At 39.7% G+C, this 22,337-nt stretch overlaps 2 protein-coding genes across 11 annotated transcripts in view; both read right to left on the reverse strand.

Moving 5' to 3' along the window:
- Nucleotides 1-1,957: 1,957 nt before the first annotated feature.
- On the reverse strand, nt 1,958-20,892 carry LOC106171839 (uncharacterized). Of its 4 annotated transcripts, none has more exons than XM_013552323.2 (2): nt 20,636-20,892; nt 1,958-4,786 (listed from the first exon to the last, which is right to left on the reverse strand). In XM_013552323.2, the coding sequence occupies exon 2, from the start codon at nt 4,448-4,450 to the stop codon at nt 3,338-3,340; it is 1,113 nt and encodes a 370-aa protein (XP_013407777.2). In that variant the 5' UTR covers nt 4,451-4,786; nt 20,636-20,892; the 3' UTR covers nt 1,958-3,337. The 4 variants fall into 4 exon arrangements, with proteins under 4 accessions (XP_013407777.2, XP_013407780.2, XP_013407779.2 ...); XM_013552326.3 differs by lacking the exon at nt 20,636-20,892 and adding an exon at nt 8,684-8,698; XM_013552325.2 differs by lacking the exon at nt 20,636-20,892 and adding an exon at nt 7,749-8,085.
- Nucleotides 20,893-21,456: 564 nt separating this feature from the next.
- The window catches only part of LOC106171836 (1-phosphatidylinositol 4,5-bisphosphate phosphodiesterase delta-1), a 34,664-nt gene continuing 33,783 nt past the window's right edge, over nt 21,457-22,337 (reverse strand). For all 7 annotated transcript variants that reach the window (XM_013552315.2, XM_013552317.2, XM_013552318.2 and 4 more), the window contains one exon: nt 21,457-22,318. In XM_013552315.2, the coding sequence (XP_013407769.1) occupies nt 22,236-22,318 (83 nt within the window). In that variant the 3' untranslated portion in view covers nt 21,457-22,235. The remainder of the gene's footprint in view (nt 22,319-22,337) is intronic.

The raw sequence follows: 22,337 nt of genomic DNA on the forward strand, positions 1-22,337 counted from the left end.
CAGGCAGCCAGTCAGAAAGACAGACAGACAGACAGATAGACAATTAAGCAGACTGACACTCTTCTCCCATATCATCACATGCCCTTCAGTTTCTCGCACCGGCTGACCGTTGCACGTAGGCCTACGCACAATGCAAACTTAAGGTGTGGAGAACAGGCAACACAGAAGTCAGCTTGTTGCAAGTTGTTATCGCATTGTCTCTGTATCTACGTGTACCTTTACACTTTGTCTTCCAGGGTTCCACCCCAGTACTTGCCTTCCCAAAAGAGATAAAGATTCACCTGTGTGTTGACAGAGCATCCCCCTTAGAGGCAGTAGGCGCGATAAAGACGTTACGTGAAGCGCTGAAGACAAACAGCGTTGTGTCCGCCTTGAAAAGGACGAGCTAGGGTCTCGGTGAACTCGCCGTGCATTTGTAATCCGCTCTGTGGAGGAATTCCACCGCTGTCGAACAAAAGTCAATTAAAAGTCGAGGTAGGGCGAGTTTATCAATTAAGCACGTTAAAACGGAATCTAATGCAATCATGAAGGGATTGGAAATCTCACGGGAATTAGGGAAAGCGAGAGATAAATACATGATAGTCCACTGCACACATTGCTTACTAGAGAAATAGGATTTTTTTTAGGTGTTCACTTAGCTTCTTCATCATCTTCACTTGACATCCGGGTAAAAGGCAAAGAATGACCACAGCAAATTGATTGTTTGAGTACACTAAGTGATGGATAATTTTTCCAGCATCATTTTTATTGGTAATTTAGTTACATTTAGCATAAAGATTAAGCGCTCAAAAAATAAAACATATCTTGAAGTGACAGTCTTCGAAAATCAAATATAACGTTTTAAGACACGCCGTGGAGAAGAACACACCCATGTTACCGAATTTAATTAATAAGATGTATCTTAAAACTTTTTGAATCATATCGTTAAGTTACTTTTATGATTTAATTTTCGAAAAAAAAAAAAGATAACTGAATGATGAATTTCAAATATGGCATTCCGTGTATAAAGACGCCGAGAAGGGGAGAGCACACGTGTCATTAAACTTAATTAAAAGAGAAGGGGGCAAACATTTGTATCATTTGAGGGATTTCCATAAAGTTTGGCATAATTACGCAATATATATTTGAGGAGCAGCCATCCCAGTAACATCTTCAGAGATTTACAAACCTGACATGCCAGTATTTACATAAACAATACGTAAGAAAGAGACACACGCGAAGCACTGGGTGAGGCCAGGCCAGGGCAAAGATTTGGACCTCCCGTTCCCCCCCTCCCACGCACACACACCCAAAGAAGAAATGATAGAATGAGTGAGGGGAGAAATATAAATAAAGTAAGAGTAAGAAGGGAAGGGATAAAGAAGAGAGAGAGCGTGATAGAGAGAGAGAGAGAGAGAGAGAGAGAGAGAGAGAGAGAGAGAGAGTGACCGTAGTGGGGGGGGGGGGGGAGAGAGAGAGAAAAAAAATAACGGCGTTCTTTAGGTCAAGCTACAAACTGTAGAAGTAAAAGGCCGAAAGGGGTTAGCAACGGCCGATGAATTACATGTACGCACGGGAAGCGCGTGTCAGAGGAAATGCCGTATAAAACAATTTCTTCTTTCCTTCTCCGCTATACTTCTTTGACAAATTAGTCGCTTATCACAATTTAACAATGACACGAATTTCCGACCTCTGCCACGCCGGGTCACTCGACTTCATTCATATTCAACTTCAACACTCTTTTCCCGTCAATTAAGTCAGCTGATTTTATGTACATTAATCCGGACGCTTAGTACTTTAGGCAGCGGTTAAACTGTCTAAACTTGATTTGAACCCACAGCTAACACGTATACACACGTGTGCTTATCTGCGATATTTTGTTTGCACATGATAGAGGTGAAACTTATTAAATCGCATTATTCCAATTGTAATCTTATACGTAAATAAAAATATAAACAAAAAGGACCAACAACGCAGGTTACAAATCTAGATTATTTAATCAGAACTGATGACGTGATAATCAATTTTATAATAAAGAATTACGAGAATAATAACCAACATTTGAGAAAGCATTTAATATACCGCCTGCAGATTACTAGCCATCACATATTCGCATTTATTGCCTTATCATTATATTCGCAAAAACTTTTTTTTTTTAGAAAATAAAATAGAGTGTCTCTCTTTAACAAGTGCTCACCTTTAAAATAAAAGCTCAAGAAATATATGTCTGCCAGATAATCTATCTACGTTTTGACAATGTCAATAGGGGGGAGGGGTGGTGGCTACCAAAAACGCAGGGGGAAAACTATGGGCACTTTTACCCAGGGCAACAGTCCATCTTACTTGCAAAAAAATGCCACTAAAATGACTCAAATTTAGGCTAGCGGCTCTACGCCGCGGCTAAATTTATCCCCAAACAATATTATTTAACGTAATTTTGGTTCAAGGGTCGAATGACGAGGCGGCAGTCCTACCATTACTGTACTATGCACGGAGTTGCACGAGCTGCTCAGTTTTTATGCCGGCAGGCGAAGAAATGGAAAAATTTTCATTTCGGCAGACGACAGGTTAAAGAAGTAGCAGACGATTTATAAGGCTATACCAGCCAGCAAAACGACCAATCTCCCACCTCGTGACTTATTAAAAACAGAACCCGTTCTGTGTCAGAATCGTTCATACTTTCACTAAATATAAAACTTTGCCATTGCCTTGTACTTTTAACGTCAACTTTGTGGAACAGCTTTAGTAAGGCTCAAGGCCACGCGGCATGGGTATTTCCTACCAGCTTAAATTATAAAGACCAAAAAAAAAAAAAAATACAAAATGTTGAACCAAAGGCTTATTTGCCAACCCCCATGTGAATCACCCTCTATGCACCTTTGTCATCAATTCAAACCTAATCGCTAATTGTACGCAGATTGATCCGCGTGCAAGTTTTCCATTGAAGTAGGAAGCTTTTTTTGTACAGTAATTTGTTCGCATGCTCGCTTAGCCTCAAAGACACTTCCGTGGCATACTGGGGCGACATACGCATTTAACATACACACATGAATGATCTAGCGAACTACAGTCCTATATATATACATCAGCAGACAGTAACAAAATGACAAATTGTAGGATGGTATAATGGCATGCACCTTCAAATATACTATATAAGGCAATGATACTGCAAGACTTTTCTTTGGCATAAAGGAGCCGACAGCTCAGCTGCTATAGTGTCTCTTAAAACGCTGTCTTTATAAAGTTCAGCTGTTTTACCTTATTTAAAATCCAACAAAACACGAACAACAGAAAAAAGTAAATGTACTAGTTCGTTCAAATAAACTATAATGGCATTCTTTGTCGCACGGGGCTACATCTAACGGTGCTGTTGCTTTCGATGCACTTTTAAGTGCTTGGATAAATGGTCTGATCTAGAAAACCTTTTTTCACAAATCTTACACTGATATGGCTTGATACCTGAGTGTGAGCGTTTGTGACGAGCGAGCTCGTCTGAGCGCGAAAATTTCCAGCCGCAGCCCGGCCACGTGCAGCAGAACGGTTTTTCTCCCGTGTGGCGACGGAGGTGGGCCTTCAGGTGAGAACTTTTGCTATACACCTTGGGACAACCGGGATAGGTACAGTGGTGAATTTTCTCATCCAGTTTTTCCTTTCCAATTTTGGTCGTCTGCTGCGACTGCTGCTGCTGTTGCTGTCCTGTCGTCTGTCGAGCAACGCGCACACGGAAAGTCCCATGAAGCTGACTGGAATTAGTAGGATTTGTATTGGAATTGTAGTCATACACAGAGTTTGCATTGTTATTATACGTTGGCGACTGCTGCTGATGCTGCTGGGGTGGCATACTCATTGGCCGGGCTGTATTGGTGTTGTGGTTGGCGTGGTACATGTTGTTATAATACGTGGTTAGTTGCTGGTGATTGGATTGTTGCTGCTGCTGCTGCTGCTGCTGCTGTTGCTGCCTTGCCATCACGTGAGCTGTCATTTGCGGCATGGTCTTCTGCGCGTGCATGGCGGTGTACTGCGCATTCATAGAATTCCTGGGGACCTGGCTCAGAGCCGCCTGTTGCTGCTGAAGGTTATACTCCTGCATTAAATTCTGCAGCCCGACCCCCAACACCACCAAGTCCTCTGGCAGAATATTGTCACAATCATCGGCTCTGAAACCGTCGTCTGGAAAATAATTCTGGCAATACGAATCGCAGAACGCGTTCACTTGGGGTGGCGCATTCTGCACGATTTCATTCGCGATTAAATTGGGCTTTTCAATGCAGTCCGCCAGCCCTTGGGAAAATAGATACTCTAGGTATAAGTCATCGTCTAAGGTTTCAGAGAATATACTAGAAGGGCTGTACGTCGATCGCCTGTCATCTGAACTAGAGTCTGTCTCTTCCCCGGAGGTGTCCGAGTTCAGCCTTTGCAGAGTCCACTGCTCGCGCTCTATACTGTCTATAAGGGGCAGAAAATCTTCCATTTTCTTGCCAAGGAAAATTCCCTATTCCTTTCACAAGTGAATAAAAATAGAAGCAACTAGGAAATACTTCGACGAGTCAATCAGCTAGCTAAAATGTTGCTACAATGCGTTGCACTATGCCCGACCTTCTTTATATTGCACATGCAGTTTTGTCATTCCATCTATCCCGGGTCTGTGTCTCGATAGTTGGAACACTTCTGGTAGTGTTAAGTTGGAGCCTGCTGGGTACTGACACACACACACACACACGACTGGGGCAACCTGTTCTCTGGGCTCTCTCTCATCTAATGCTGGTCTAGTTGCGTGCTGCGCTTTCTTCTTCGTAATGGCAGAGACCTTGAAATAGACAAACCATGAACGTTTAAACTTCAAATGAACCAATTATCCACGGAAGCTATCACAGAACCATTGCGTTCTTCTCTCAACACGTCACGTTAAGTGAGGCCTTTGAGACGAGCATGGTTATAACTACGATATATATATACACACATATATATATATATGGTGTCATGAACCCTATATAAGTGGATGGGGCAAGCTATGCCCCCCATGGGCCGATTTGATTGGACTAGACACGTTGGCTGCTTGACATAGTCAAGTCATGTGAGCGTACAGTGGATCGCTTCTTGAGGTCGTATTACCTAATTAACATACAATCCGAACGATAAACTTTACAACTACACAATTCCTTGTTATCTCAGCAGTGAGGGCCCTCCAGGCCACTAGTTGATCGACTGATTTAATTTTCTATCTCCCCCGATATATTGCAAAAAGCGCCGAGGCAGATAGAAATTTGTATTGCTAGCGCTGTTATGCCGTAACGCTGTAAAAGATTACGCTTGTTTTACGTACGGTTTAACGTAAGCCTGTTACAGGTTGATTTTGTTCTCGATACGTCTCCACTCTCTTCATCGGTCATCATGCACCCTATCAGAGTGAAAATATGCTGCCTCGTGAGTTGGGGTAATATTTCTCATTTTTCATAGGAGACACTTAATGACCTATTATAAAAACAGCCACGGCGCGTATATTCGAGGTCACTGTGCCAGAAGTCTTACATAAAAAACAATTGCTGAACTCGTTCATTGTTAGTAGGCTTAAGAGCCACGAGCATATCTCCCTCCCCCCTTTTCAAGCATGTCAGTAGGTCAAAATGTAAAGGGGACCCCCCTTGCCGGTTTTTATTCTGAAAGGCTGAGCCCCCCCCCCCCCCCCCCCCCCCCCCCCTCCATCAAAGATTATCTCCCTACTTGCCTATAGTTATAAACATTCAAAGTCATAGGAAAGAAATGATTTCACCAGTCGTCTCGTCATTTTTTTATTCTGGTCATTTAATTTTTGGTTTCCCATAGGAATAAATATGTTTTTATTTTTCAGAAAGAAGTTATTGTTGTAAGAAGTAGTTCGATTTTGGTCTTTTCGGGGAATGCTGAATTCATCAAGCACACGTTCTGAGATTTGTGAAAAGGGACCAACTGCTTTAGAAAAAGCCAATGTGCGTTGAGTGCGTCCTTAGAAGCCCGGGCATGGAAAGTAACCAAAAAAAAAGGAGTCCCCGAGAAAACCTAAACTCATTACCCAACGCGGATGTCTCACGCTTTTCACGTCAAAATGTATTAAAATCGTTACGTTGTCCCATATGTATTTCGCTGAGGGACATGGCATATACTATTGCCATTTTTCAAGAAAAACAAGGCAGAAGGCTACAATAGCCAATGACTGCATATTGTTTACGACGTGACAGAACATATACAGGGGGTTCCAGGTCGCAGCGAAACGCTACACCGAGTTTAGCCAATGAATACATGGTTTTAACCGAAATCCGTAAATATTTACACATGCCCCAAAGCTCTTCGCTAGAGTGTTAGGGAAAACACAACAGGGCACCGTGCTTGGGACCCGGTTGTTTACCGCACTGGCACAATTCCATCGAGCGTCGTGCGAGTGGTTGTTGTTACTTTGAGCCGTTCTTGTGGTGCTCCCGCTGTGGAAAAACTGAGGGCTAGCTGAACGCGGTAAACAGGTACCCTGTGTGGGTCGGTGAACTGGCCTCGGTCTGTGACAACAGGAGTAAGAAGACTACGTCAGTTTTCTGTTATGACATTGGGTAATTTGGTTCCAAACTGCAAGATGCAGGGGGGGGGGGGGGGGTAAGGCTTAATGCACTTCACAATGTAATAAGTAACAGTGTCTTAGTGGACTAGAAACAGGAATACTGGTATCTGACAACATTCCCTTTACTTGACGCTGTGGCCCGCAAGTGAGGGGGGGGGGGGGGGGGGAGAGTCTGCACCCAGCGCTGATTTCGGGACACGTCTCGATCCTTCTCGGAATTAAGGCTTCGATAATCAGCATAGCCTTGCCCTTCGAGATAGCGCGGATTGTCTCTGGTCTCAGTGATGTGCTATTTACGAGGTGTGACACACAGTCTTATGATCAAGTTTGGAGAAGTGGGGTGGGGTAGAGGGTGCAGAGAGAAGAGAATGCATGGTGTGTGTGTGTGGGGGGGGGGGGGGTTGTTCAATATTTCCATATAAGGTGTGAAGATGTCAGTTAGTTGTCTCTTACACGTGCATTATCACCTCGTGGTAGTTTGATTACTGTTGACGACTGCTTATGTACAGTATATAAGTACATATGCCATATGTCCATGTACATAACACTACTAGAGTGTCCTGACAAAGTCTTGGTTGAAAAAAATTATCTGAGAAAACATTTCACCGAATTTTAACCGTGCAGTCATGATATATTTTCCCTACTATCATAACTTTAACCATGAGTCTAGACCGTCAACTACTATAACTACATGAGTCTGGAGGCCTTTTAACTCAATGACATCGCCAAATTTTTTGTTAACCAAGAGTACGTTTATCCGTCTGTCAAGTTCTGCCCTCTTTGTTTAATGTCTTTGTCACACCATGCATACTATAGCTGGCAAATATTGTACGGCTGCCATTCTTTCTACATATGAAAAATATGACTATAGAAATTCGCCATAAAAGAAAAAAATAGGGACAGACGCGTTTTGCACTTGACATACATACCGTTCATGAGATAAGATGATGATGATGACAGCTATGACAAAAAACTAGTTGCATCTGTGACATATGCCGCTTTTTCACGAAACATTCAACAGTGGGAATATACAATTATATACATTGCAGACAGTATTAAATCACTGGTTCATCAGCCTATACATTTGCATGCACACGTTCTACGTACAGCTGTGCAGTGCAACAGTACTGACCTACCGCTATTGTTTATGTATTTTACATATCATACACTTCATTCTCCTTACCTGACAGAAGTTTAACTCTACAAATGTTTTCCCGTTCTGAACTTTGTCGTGTAACACTTAACCATCCAGTTAAAGTACAATCCGTTTTTCCTCACTATTTTAAAGTAAGAGCGTTAAGCTTACTACAGAGACAGGCGCCGTGGCGTTTGTCGTGCATGCACATACACCGGCCGACGGCTGACAAAAAATATGCCGCAACAACGCCAAAGACAGTACCGGTATATGTTGAATCATCCCGTCCCATGGATCATACCCAGCGTATGGGACTCTTCACGCATGCTTGCCTGTGGCAGACACAATACATCAACAAACAACTCTCCCCATTTTAGGTCTAGCCGGCCGGCATTTCACACCCTTACCTCACAATAAAACGTGCTTGACGGAAAAAAAAACACACAGTCTCTATACATTTACATGTACTATTATTAGAGAGGTTGCCGTATCCCTAAGTGACACACACAGCCCCTAGTGAAAAAGAAAAGAATATGTGGAGCGAGACCCTGGATAAGATGTCTTCTTTTCATAAGAGCCAGGTTAAAAATTCGTGCTATTATGTACTATAAGTTTGCCCCATGGCTTAGACATTTTTGGTGGACTTGTTCTACCCCGTGCAATATATTGTCCTCATTAAACTTATATATGACTGAATGGCTGCGTTTTGTTTAGGTTTAAAAATGTAAAGCCTAGTAGAGCTGTAGTTCTTCCAAATGATAACGTGCGTCACGACAAGCGACTGTTGCAAAAGCTACGATCTATATAAAATCCCGCTTCCTCAGTCATGATTTCCAAATAACAACGTATAAAACTGATGGTCACGTATCCAATGGGAAAATACGTAGAGAATGCACGCGTGAAATATATATAGTGACTTTGATGGTGAATTCTTTATATAGAGCATTACCAGAAATCAATCATTAGAGTAAAGGAATACTTACTTTGCATTTTTACCCTCATTTTTGCTTGCATCTAGGACGTGGCTATAGCTTATATTAACGCACGCTTAGCGTAAAAGGGTTTCATGTAAATTGCTAATTTTTAACGCCAGCGGACCATATTTGTATACATTTTAGGATTAACGCAGCCTTCGATGCCCGCCAGTGAATGCCTCGATAATTAGCTGCACGAAAACTATGTAACCAGAGCGCTGTAAATATTCCTGGATTTTGTTGATAGGGGTATGGTATGGGGAGAGATCGCTGATTGTGAAAACTTGTCTAACTTCTATTAACGTAAAGACAATTTGTATGAGACGCGACCAGATTCACGATTGGTGTGGAAAAAATAAAAAAAGGAACTGTATGTAAGAGAACAAAATGAAGCCCCGAAAATATTTACTTATGATATATGCTACGGGGAAAAATAACGTTATAAAAGGGACTGACTCAAAATGTAACCTTATAACTACAGATTTACTGTCGTTAAGGGTCAAAAGCAGGCAAAATGTAAAGGTCCAATAATTTTTTTAATTTTCTTAAATGGTCAAGAAATACCTCACCCCAGGTTAAAAGACGAAAAACTGTGTAGTTATGGGTTCTTAAAGTAAAAGAATATGTCCGTGTAAATAACAACCAGAGACAGTGCAGAACACTGGGTATACATGAGCAGTCCATGCACACCGGTACCGGCGTCCCTATCGCTGTAAACAAAACCGGCATTTAAACCCACGTGCTCCTAACTGTGACGTCACAGAATCAATATTAAGTTGTCATTGACTTTTGTTCCGCCGCCTTACTTTATCAGTACCCCTGGTACTTATGACAATTGGTTATTTATTAACCTTGTCAATGCGACACTGTTGACACAGAAAGATATCGCGAATTCTTGGCACTACTGTTAACTGATAAAACGTTAAAGATGTTTCAAGTTGCTTGCACTCATTGGTCCAGTCGTATCTCGGCATAGTCAAGCGCAAAGAAGAAAAAAGGCGCTGCAGTGAAACTGGGTGGTAGAGACCGTTGCGGCATCCTTGCAACTTTCGCCAAGGCACTGCGACAAAAATACAAGACGATATAAAATGTTATCTCTTTTGAGACCTTAAGATTATTTTACTTTAAGAACCCAAAAGGTAGATGAAGTGGTGACGAATTTTATGAGAGGAGGTTTAAGTTATTTAATAGAATTTTTTGTAGACACCTTAGCCTTCCATGGTCTCCATTGTAATAATTATCATTATTACATGAATTATTATCATTATGAACATAATTATTATTATTCCTTTTATTATTAAAAAGAATCAATATCATATGTCCGATGCTGTTTCTCTTTCAATAGATTACCGTTCAATTTCCACCAAAATTTTATCAACTGTACGCTCAACCCCCGGTTTGTCACTCTTCAATTATTTCTGATAATTGTGCTTTCTAAAGACAAATCGCGTACACTTCAAATCGCGGTACCTTACAGCATTTGTTTTCTATGTTTCATCTCATCCTAGGTGTCAGTTTATATATATTTGGGGTTTATCCTTATGATCAGCCTCTTAGCACTGTTTACGTACCCGGGATTCATTCATACACACGAGCCCATTCAAGAAAACATCTCTACAAAGTCCTCGAGCTAAATCCTTCCATATCAACATGTTATTGTCAGACGTATGCTAATTCATAGCTGAATGATAGATTGGTTTCTTGTAATGATCAAGTGTTTGTTTTAATAGTTTTATCACAGAGTCAAACTGGGGGTTTGAAGCACCGTTCAGATTGTCATAATGATTATAGTGCAATTTAGTTAAATATTAAATCGTTTAAACCGATCAACTTGTTGCTCAAATCACCAAGGTCTTTAGTTCGTCTCTTAAAACCACAATGAATACATTACCGATTAAGACAGATACGGACGTCTATTGGCTAAGTCACTGCGAGCATCGAGACTGGAGGGGGGGGGGGGGGGGAGGCGAGAGGGATCGTGAAAAATGTACACTCCCAGCAGCAAAACAAAAGGGATCAAACAAAACAGTATCGAAAAAAGTTTCTTAAAGAAGTTTCTTTAAAAGTTTTATTAGTATTCAAACTCGAGAAATAAGAACACCAAAGTTGTCGCTGTCTCCGAACAGCACGACAAATAGTCAGTGTTGACCGAACATCTTGTTTTTGTCTTGTGACATTTATCGAGCTATTCAGACATCTTCTGACGATAACCTATATACTTGTTTATGACATCTCAATGGGAACACCGCCCAGGGACGCCTTAAGGGAGCGGCTGGGAGCCGAAAAAAAGCAGCGCGCACGAGGTTACCTTGAGCACGAACGTGCAGAACATTTGCCCTGTACGTGGACAGTTACCAACAAAGCACTTCTGAGAACGCGTACATTTAGGCCCTCTGTCGTCATAGTATTAGTAATAGAAGAACAAAAAAATGCAATGATATATAAAAACAAAGGGAATTGATGGAAAAATATCGTAAAAAAATCGGGGTTCGGAGGGGGGGGGGGAGGGGCAGGGTGGCCGACTATTGCTGGATTACGTGCAGGACCTTGGACCAAAGACCCTGCTTGTATAAAGCGGTCATCAAAGTTCCTTGATAAAATGATCGAGGGAGCGGCTGAGAAAAGTCAAGGGGGTCAAGGTGCTGTTCCAATTCCTCAGAACCGTGGTCGCGTTCAAACACTTGGCTAGTTCGATACTGCATCGGTCTAATGTCATTGACTTCTCTTTTATATTATTAGTTGCAAAAGTGTATGTGAGTCCTCGCAGAGAGATTGTAGGCCTACATAATCTATGATTAAATAAGTCGAATTAATTAATAATAGATTAAGTATAAATGAATGAATGAATGAGTGAATGAATGAATAAACAGAAATAGATATATCAAGTGGGCGTGTGTATTTGTCTGCGTGTGAATGATCATGAGTGATTAGGTGCAGAAGTCTTAGTGCATAACTGTTTGTGTGTGTGTGTGCGTGTGCGCGTGCTTGTGCTTAGGTGAGTAAGCAAATAAAATAAGCAAGCAAACGCATAACAATTCATTGGCGCAGTGTTTTCGTCATTAAGATCGATTCCGATTCGCACCATTAGGAAACATCTCGAACCCGATCTGAAGCATACTTGTCCAGGCAGGCTAGCCAGTTATCAGCAATGCAGCACTCATTCTGGACAGAAGTCCTCTTTGTGGTGCACGGTGCCTGGTGGGGGCTGGGCCTACCCTATCTGTGCTCCATTATCATGTGCTTAAGACAGTGGAGAAGGAATTTATGGCAAGATTACGAGGTGCTCTTCTGAACCGGGCGAGGAGCGCGTGTGCAGCGAACTGACCTTTGTTTTCTGTGTGAGTGGAACGTGAATGGGCAAAGAAGCGCACTGAACGCCTCCTCATTGACCGGTGGCTTGACTCTTGACCGTGGTCAAGGTTAACGTTGATAACTATCCTGGCACTTGTGATCAGCGAGGAAAATTCCACATGAGAATATCCCTATTTCTTGTCTTATATCTGAAAACGGTCGCCAACACAAAAAACTATTTCTTAAATCCGAACTCTTTTAAATGTTTTGAATTCCCCCTCCAAACAAACAAACAAACAAAAAACCCTAGCGTAGAGAGAGAGAGAGAGAGAGAGAGAGAGAGAGAGAGAGAGAGAGAGAGAGGTAATTGAGAGATGAAATTAATATATCCACACAATAATAAAATTACAACAACCCGTGCCCTCTTTCTGATCATATCATATATGCATTGTCCAACACAACAAAAAGAAAAAAAGGTTAACCCCAGACCCTTGTTACCACAGCCGTATGGACTTTCACTGCTATCACCCTGAGATTCAGAGAGTACTGGAAACTCGCCTAACCAACCTACCAACCTGACCAATTCAACTAATAGTGAAGAAGATTAGTTTTCAGTCATCTCTTATAGAGTCCTATAACTTAGGGTGACGAACGGGACACAGGTACATGTGCTTGGCTGTCCCGCTTTGATCCAACCGGTCAAAATTCACCATCAGGGACAGGTTGCATGCTACGTAAGCTCGAACTGATTTGCAGACAATGGTCACAGCATCATGCATACATGTACGTCAGTATTGTTTCCTGCACACCGTGGCACGCCATGATACGGCGGTTTGTTAGGTCACTGGCACGTGCTTTTGGGTAGAAAAAATCGTAAAAAACACTTTTCTTAATTTCCATGCGAAAACAACAATAACGCTATTTTTAAACAAGAAAGACGTCATGATGGAAATCAAGATTTTCGGTTAACTGTTGTTTTTTAATTACACCCAAGAGGTAAACACGAGGTCTCCTATTCCAGCAACAATAACAACGGCCTGTTTATCATGAAGACGAGTACTATCGCAGTTCATTAAATGACATCAAATAATGCACATGAATACAATGTCATTTCATGTGCGTAGGTTTCATTATATTGTGAATGTTTTCTTTTATATTATCATCTCAGTGTATAATGAAATGACTGAGAAACAAAGGTCTAATAAATGAGGGAGGAAATTACAGATTCGCTTACTGAGATAATTGTTAAAATATCTGTCGTTCGCGATGTGAAACAGTAATATAATATAATAAGTATGCTGATCTACATGTACTTATAGCTAACGAGCACAATACATTGATTCTCTGACGCAATGGACGAGAATGAGTGCACGCTATTATGTTTGTGTGAGTATGTGTGTGTGTGTTTGAGCGTGCGTGCGTGTGTGTGTGTGAGTGTGTGTGTGAGTGTGTGTGTGTGTGTGTGTGTGTTTTCCCTTTGTGTCCTTGTCTCCTGTTCTTATGTACAAAATGGTTAAAAAAACAGGGGACAGTGGTTTAAGTTCCTTACCCCCTCCCCGTTTCTCCGCCTTATGAATGTGCACGTTTGTGCACATGAGTGTGTTCGCCCAAATGCGCGCATGTGAGATTACAGAGGCACGAGCGATCAAAGCGTGAGTGCCTGCTTCAGAGATCATTTGTGTGTTAGAGACCCTGGACGTACATTTTTCAGTACACCACAATAATAATAATAACACACCAATTAATCTTCTCTGGGCCGACAGGGTTGTCGCCTTGTTGACCTTAAAGTTGGGGGAGTAACGGTTAATTTACTACTCATAAGTAACATATAAATATTAAATCGTCATTTATTACATAATATTCAAAGACAATGGTTATAGATATAGTTGAGCTGAAGTCGAGCTGAAGTCAGACAGAGATTTGAGGGGTCTGGGGGCGTTTCTGTGCTATTATATATACAGTATATATGCGACAAACCTACCATTTGGAGCATTAGCAATTGTTTGTCTGGAATACAAGTACGCACCTGCAGCAAGTGTATTTTGTCATTTCGATTTTGGTGTTTTGTTGATCAACGCCTATAAAACTTAGTATGGATAGCCATTGTCTAAATATCGACTAAATGTGGATGTCAAATACATCGAAATTTGCTTCGAAAAGGCGCCTTACGATTATTGAGATCGAACTAGGATTAAACATTTTACTAATATCAAGGTGAGTGGGTAAAGATATCAATTTTCCTTCACATACAACAATGTTGAGAATTTAAAAAAATATTATTTGTGTTCCTACCTTTATTTTCAATCTTTTTATTTTCACGAGTTAGTGGGAGAAGCAAATATGTTTGGCTGTCGATGTATTTGGGACTCACCATGGTTCTACTCACCATGAGTAGATCCTCGCAATGCTTGCAATGGATGGTATAATGGTTGTCGACATAACAATTTTCTAAGTGACTTGTGTCGAAATTTTCAATCAATCTGAGCATTTTATTTAAAGGGATAATAACTCTTCGTTTCGGCCAAAAAATGAATTTTCCTGGAGTAAACAACAATTTTCCCATACTTACCAATGGTTAATGAATCCATTTTAACATTCAAAGTTAGTCCCTGGTTTTTTTCTAAAAAGTTTGGCTTTTTGTTAAAATCTCTTAAGAGATTTTAACAGAGTATAGCCATCAGTGGAGGTCACGTGGCCTAAAGACAAGCTCAGATATCAGAATAATAGCTATAACTGCCGTTTCTGTGGTAAAACAGAATATATTATATTTCTATGAGTTATTCACAATGTTTTTATTGTGAAATATAGATCTCATACGAAGAGTTATTATCCCTTTAAATCTTTAATTTCCATTTTTGCTAATTTTTTAAAACTTTCCTAAACCTAATACCTACAAAAAAGGAAACAACTTTTTGCTGATAATTTTTTTTTTTTTTTTTGTAATTTCACTTATATTGTAATTATTTTTTACTCCAACATGGATTCGACTACTTAAGTTTTGATTAGAGTTCTGCTCTTTTTCGTTCCTTTAGATAGAAAAAAATTAGATAACTGTCTTTAAATAAAGTACTTTCATGCCCGCTCTTTTCCAGGACGGGAGGAAAAAGTCGACATTTTCACAAAGCTTTCACGGGAATCTTACAATGTATAAAATGACAGCCCATTGACTCAGCTTGTGAATACACAAGATCACCCTGTAACCATACAAATGAAGTGGCGATTTTATATGAAAATTATAATTATTATACATCCTATTCATAACTACGCTGTATTAAACATATTTAACTTCACATTTTCGGTCTGATTGCATTATACATAAATTTGCAAGCATTGCTTATAATCATTGTGTTTTTTGTCACAGCTAACGCAATGTGAACTCAAGTCAACATTCATAGCCGCAATGGGTTAGTCAATTTGTATTAAATAAAATATATTGTTTCTTTCTGCCTATACAGTATTGGTCTTTAGTGCATTTACGTACACATTGCTAATGTCAGTTTTTTTCTTTAATATATAAGCTCATTTTGCAATCTATTTTGCTAAAGCTTTTTAATAAGACTTGTTTCATCTTGTAACGTTTACAAAAACGGCAAGATACTAAAACATTTCAACAGTCTGAATACGTACATACATATATATATACGTTATTTCAGATGTAATGGAACAATACAAAGCTGGATTTAAATTGCCACAGCTACATGTACAGACACGAAGATTTTTACTGGAACCAGAAAATGGCGTTATCTCTGGACAGGGAATTGTATCATACATGTATACTCCCATGCTCTGGAGTACTATCCAACACATCGTATAGGCCTATCGCAGAAACCGAACACATGGAAAGGACGGTTACATAACTTCATTCAGGACTGCAGGGGTGAGTGGGAGGGAGGGGGGGGGGGGAGGGGCAAGATCACATACCACCAACCCCAGAGATCTTTTTCAAAATATTGTTTTTGGAGATCTTTGCAATTTACATGTAGCCTTTCCCTTTCCCCCAGTCCATCAGAAGCTGCTTGTTTTCCTTTTAGTCAGCATCTAAACAAGCACTAAAGACGGTACAAATAATTAACCTGCTTGCGTGTATTGAAGGACTGCCTTCAAGAATTGACTCAAGGGTTTTTAACAACCAACGTCCCTGTCATTGCCGCGTATTCGATGTTTTCATACCATTCAATATCGTTTTACACAATAAAAATCAATATATGTAAACGACTAACGAGGTATAATTTCGACCACCCTGTGCTAAATTTCTGTACTATTCTTATTGTACAAATCTAGAGGCAGCAACTCAGTACAATTTACCTTTTTTTTCGCAAAAATGAATAATCACAGCAATTGAAATGGGCTCATAATTAGGCTGTATTCCTTCTTTAACGTGCAAATTACCCACAAACTTTCCATTTCAAAATACCCAATTCCGAACCGAAAACCTTAGTTCTAAACCTGAATCCTCGTAACAAAAAGCGGATTATTCTCAAAATGATTCGACCCTTCCACGTCGACTCCTATTTTTCATTAACCATCAAGCTAGCAGTAGCGGTTATCTTCAGTCTTGTGATGCGTTTTGATTTGTGTTGGTCTGTGTAAAGAAATACAATTTAAGCTGCTGACTTCGCTTCTAATTTGTTTATCCCGATTCCGACTTTGTCTCTAGGGGAAACCCTATTGAATATGCAGAAAACGTACAATATCTGATGGACATCATGAAGAATGGCATGATGGTAATCATGCACTCGCCAACCTTCTCTGAATATTAGATAATATTACTCAATCTATTTTAACGTAGATTCATATTGATGACATTTCAGCTCAAAGATAACATCAAATCGACAGATATGATAAGAGATACATTTTTATCTAAAACACTCCTTAATTTTAGCAACGGGGCATTTATTCTTTGAAAATTATCTGATCAATAATAAAAATGTCGGGTTTGGCAGACAGGTGTGAATTTACATTATTGTGTTAGAGGTGCCAATGTGAACGCAATTGAATGGGGCACATGAGAACTGTACCTGAGAAGTGAATCCACTTTCACTGTCACACCTAGCGTGTATCACTTACGTATGAGAAAAAATTACCCATAAACAGACAAACGCAATAGATTCGTAAGTACGTCGGTACACGTTCGCACATCAGGAGGGCATGAGAATGTTCTTAAATAATTCCATAAGCTGTTTGTATCTTCAGTTAAATACGCTGGAAACAAGGTGGTTTTGTACGTATAATCGATGCCACATACGATACTCATACGTAGTCTTTACGCTAGTGTGACAGAGCCTTTAGATTTGACGTGCATGATCCAGCCATATTTCTTAAAAACACTGACATTGTGATGATTTTTAAACACCGAGCGTAATGTTTGGACCAGTCCAATTGGTGCGATACAGAAAATTGTACCGCACGGACGTGAATATGATTAAGTCCGTCCTTATTGGTAATTGGGCCTTTATTGTAAATCGTTCACTCTCTCAAGTAAGAAGTGTCTTAACACTATATCAAAATTTAAACAAAACCACCTAGCAGCAACATAAAAGGTCATTTATCATAAAGCATTCACTTTACCTACTACATGTATTGCTACCATGATAATCTTTAATATATAAAGCAGATGCCATGACTTATACTGCAGAGTTCAAACAGCTGTTTGTGTTCAGTGTTGGTATGTTTGACTATCACGTCAAGTGTACTGACGTCCTTGGGCGCTCCGCTCTGGTTCATCTATCAAATCTATCCAAATTAGATCAGTTGGACTGATCCAAAGGAACAATCAAATCAGATTTAAATACATTGTAAGCGCCGTTCTTGACGCCAATATTCCTACTCGACAAACAAATAGCTAGACCATTAAATACAGTAGCAACAATTTGAATCGGAGTGGGCACATAATTTTTTTGACCATCCCAAACAAATTAAGTTATTTTAATAACAAATGGGAGGGGAGTGAGTGAGTGAAGGCTTCCAACTTTTTAGGATTTATTGCAATTAACAATATCGTGCTTGCAATAACATAATTTCGAATGATTATAGTGAGCCCAAATCCGTCTGATCAATCTTTAGGTTGGTCCAATTGATCATTCTATAAATACGCTCTATGACGTGCTCGCGCCCGCGCGCGCGCGTGTGTGTGTAGTGTGTGGGTAGTGTGTACGCTTTCACCCAGCTATAGCGTGGCGCCCCACGTGTGTTCCCCATCATGCACAAATTGATTGATATACACTATTGATATCATCTCTACAAGTTCCTGATTATACCAGTCAGGAGTTAATTGTTTTAACAGAGCTACTAAATGATAACAAATATAATGAGCGGGTAAAAGCACCCTGAGTTTCAAAGGCCTGTGGGATTTTTTCCTTTATACCTTGAATCCAGTATCCAGCTATGGGATGCTAATTGGGCGACTTGCCTGTGATCTTTGATGCTCATGGTAGGTAAAACGTAATTCCGAAAGAAATATTTTGGTAGTGTTATTTTAGAATTCACCACTTTCATATTACAATCACATACTTTTTGACTGAAAAATGTCTATATAAGAGTCTTAATGCTGCTGGAATGTAAGACATACCTCTCTCCCTCTCTCTCTCCGCATAGAACCGCCCACACATTCATTTCAAACAGTAGGTATCAAATCGTAATCGGATAACTCTGATAATTCCGATAGAGGTAATTCAGCATCCAGATCAGTAACTAAACATTTTGATATATTGCAAGCCGAAATTTATAGCCCCTCCTTTGAAGCTTAGAGTTCTAGTCTGTGTAGACCAGTGTATTCAGTGTAACAGTGCAAAATTTCGCCTGTTGTGATAGCTTAACTAATATTTTACTGCATTTTACTGATAAATCATGTATTGTGGAAAAAAACTGTTATCATAATGCCGATTTATGATACTTTCAAAGGCAAAGATACAGTGTATGACAATACCGATATATGTAATTAAGTGAAACAGAATAATTTTGTATCATTCCACGCGATATTTCATATATACTGCATGTAGCTATTTATTATATCCATCGTTTACTTGTCAGATGTTGTAAATATGCCAAGAAATACATGTATGCCATGGAAAAGAGAATTTATCATGTTAATCAGTTTACTGTTTCTGTCACATTTGGGCTAAATTTAAAACATGTCATATGCTGTTATATTGCTGTGTGACTTGTTATTGTCATTCACTGGCACTCTGGCAGAAAAATTGCTAAAAATAATCAAACTGATTTTGTTCCTGACAATTCCTCGTTCAGTTTTACAAACAATTAACATCCACTGAAAAATTTACAAAATTGCAGTGTCACTTTAATTTAATATTTTTACTGCTGTTGTACATGTACGATCTTTAAACTGTATCTGTATAAATAACGTTCTTGTACTGACGGTTTTATGTCTTATCGTAAACTGTATCTGTATAAATAACGTTCTTGTACTGACGGTTTTATGTCTTTTAAGTGTCAGTCTATATTTTTACCCTTATTTGAAATATACCTCTCCTGAATCTCATGATTATTGAGTTTTCTTCTATGTATCGATCGTCTATTGCGACATGCAATCCTCGATCTTATGCCTTAACAAATATCGACAAACAAACTTCTTAGAAAATCCAGACATCACTATCCTATCGTTTGAATTAACTCTCTTGACGCGTTCACACACGACTAGCTGAGATCGCAATTTGCCGACCTATAATTTAGAGACTTCTCCGTCTCAGCCAGTGTTAATTGCAATCAAGACCGCGGCTGCGCAGCACGTCGTAAAACATCCAAGTGATTTTCTTATTGGTTTGAGAGCGATCGGTCATGGAGTTCAAATGATTGTGATAAACGCTTTTGAGACAGCTCCTTCGATCTTTCGATGCAGACAGAGATAATCGTGGATAATAAGTAGTGAATGCGGTTTAAGTGCTACTCCAGTAGTCACGCCGTCTTACTACTTACATATAAAATCAATACTGTTTATATCTTGACTTCGGGGAAAAACTTAAGTCATACTGTACTGGCATATATCAGTCAAATTTCCATCCTGAAACTTGAGGTCCCTTAGTGTAAATGAGGGGATTTTAGACCATCCAGTAGTGTTAAAAAGTATCTCACACGCTATGATGACGTTATAAAGGCTGGTGGACAAGTGTGTGTGTGTGTGTGTGTGTGTGTGTGTGTTTGAGAGAGAGAGAGAGAGAGAGCTGACGATGAAAGGAAAGAGAAATGATGGATGAATGGATGAAGTCAAAGACAGTCGCAGAAAAGGAATGAACAAGGCTGTCAGTTTTACAGCAGACTTCTCCCCACGAAATACACAATGCAATATTTCCATTATCATTATCATTATCTAAATTTCTTGAGGGAATGTTGGCCAAATCTTGTGTCACTGACAGCAACAGACAAATGTGACACAAGTGGCTGGGACCTCCAGGCAATGGAAAACGTTACCCATGCTCATCCTGAAGAGTAGTCCGGTGTCTTAGAAGAATGATAGACGTACCAAATAGCTTAGTCGCTCAGAGTGAAAGTTCTAGCAAGCGACTGATGCGGGCTTTACACATATACCATGCAAATATTCGATATGCCTGCAAATTTCATTATTTATAAAATGATGTCGATAAAGCTGCACATCTATCGCTTACAGTTAACCTTATTCCTAGTATGGCTAACAAAATTACTTAAATGTATATTTACCTTCAAGGATCCGAAGCGGGGAATTTTGTGTCACGAGTCATCATCTGCTTTTCTGTATAATGTGAGGTCTGTCAATCGGAGTAGATGTAGATGAGACGGAATTTTGGAAGGAGAATGAAAGCAAGCAAGCCACGTGGGTAAATGTAACCGCAATGGATGATTCGCCTCCACACCATCACATGCTTTCCTCGACACGAGCTGTCACATGGATTCGGCGGAGTCCCATTATTTATCGAGATCGGGCACGTAAAATAGGATGGAATACTACGTCACATATCTCATGATGCTGCAGGCTTCAGGCTCTTCCTGGAATCGGGCGACCGAAGCGCCTCTATGAATGAACGAACAAATTGTACATGCATAAGGGTGGCCAGAATGAGTTCCAGTGCAGTTCCTATATAAAGTATGTAGTATATCGGATCATGCCGATAAAGATAACGAGGACATGCTTGATAGCACACAATAAAAATCCCCCTATTTTTATTGATTTGATCAGGAAAGTGGGATGTAATCTTGATAGGATGAACAAACTGAAACCTTTTACAAAACAAAGGAGTTGTGTACGGCAGGGGTACGTATTTCGCTTGTTTGCATCAATATTTTACCCTGTCTTATGCTTTAAACATTTGTCTAGTGAAAAAAAACTTTTTCCAACGTCAACGTCAAAGCACTCCGTATCGTCTCATTGACTAGAACTGAATAGGGGTCTTATAATCACATGCCACGTAGAGCTATCTTCGTACGATATGTAAATCAAATCATTGTTGAATAAATCGTTAGTAAGAAACAGAAGGAACATGAAAAAATAACTCAAACAAATATTATAGAAATAAAGGATATAATCAGGCTATTTATTCAAGGAAGATACAATTAGAGTTCTTTCAGCATTCGAAGTAATAATAGTCATCTCAAGACCTGCTTGTACGCTCCGAATATCTTGTCTAAACCTACACAAGTAGACACGTGAAATACTGACATCAAAAGTAAAACGAAGAAATAGTATTAAGAAAACCAAAATAAATTTCGGCAAAACACAATATCTTCTGTTCACCTGAAAATTAAAAACAAGGAATGATTCCAATATGATAGTTTTATGTCCACGTACATCTACATAAGAGAAATCAACGACATGACGTTTATGCGAAAAATTCTACAGCGTATTAAGAAAGATATAGTGGCAGTAAGCTTATTGTCCGTCTAGTGCAGCAATAATTCACTGATGAATTTAAGCGGATATTTTGGGAAATATTGGAAACGTGTTGCGAAGCATACGCTACACTTGCTTACAAGTACCTACTGTATCATGACAATTGTTTTATCCAATTATATGTCCTGGGATGGGGACATTTTGAACACACTGGCTTCTTTTTGAGAATATGTTTGAGAACATTTTGAGTTATGTGTTACTTATATAAGAACATCAACAAAGTTTAAGCTGGGTTTTTGGAAAGCCCATATTCTAAACCTTAACATGTAATCCAACCTAGCAGATGCTTTTCTTGAAAAAAAAATGTCACCGCAAGAGAGAAACGCAAAGAGGCGCATTTCTCTTTCAAATTACTTATTGCCAAATGTCGCCACCAGGAATGTCAAGACAGTCTCATTCCTTGGACACATGGATGAAAACGCAGGCAGGAGACAGTGACGCCCCACGCTTGGACAACAGCGGCACGTGTCGATAACCTGAAAAATTACAGTTTAT

This window comes from Lingula anatina, chromosome 6 (genome assembly GCF_051362555.1).
Source record: "Lingula anatina isolate TDL-2025a chromosome 6, LinAna3.0, whole genome shotgun sequence".
In the NCBI taxonomy this organism is placed as follows: Eukaryota; Metazoa; Brachiopoda; class Lingulata; order Lingulida; family Lingulidae; genus Lingula; species Lingula anatina.

What these genes read in the sequence shown, in the direction of transcription:
- LOC106171839 (XM_013552323.2), bottom strand. Translation starts at nt 4,450, where the DNA reads ATGGAAGATTTTCTGCCCCTTATAGACAGTATAGAGCGCGAGCAGTGG.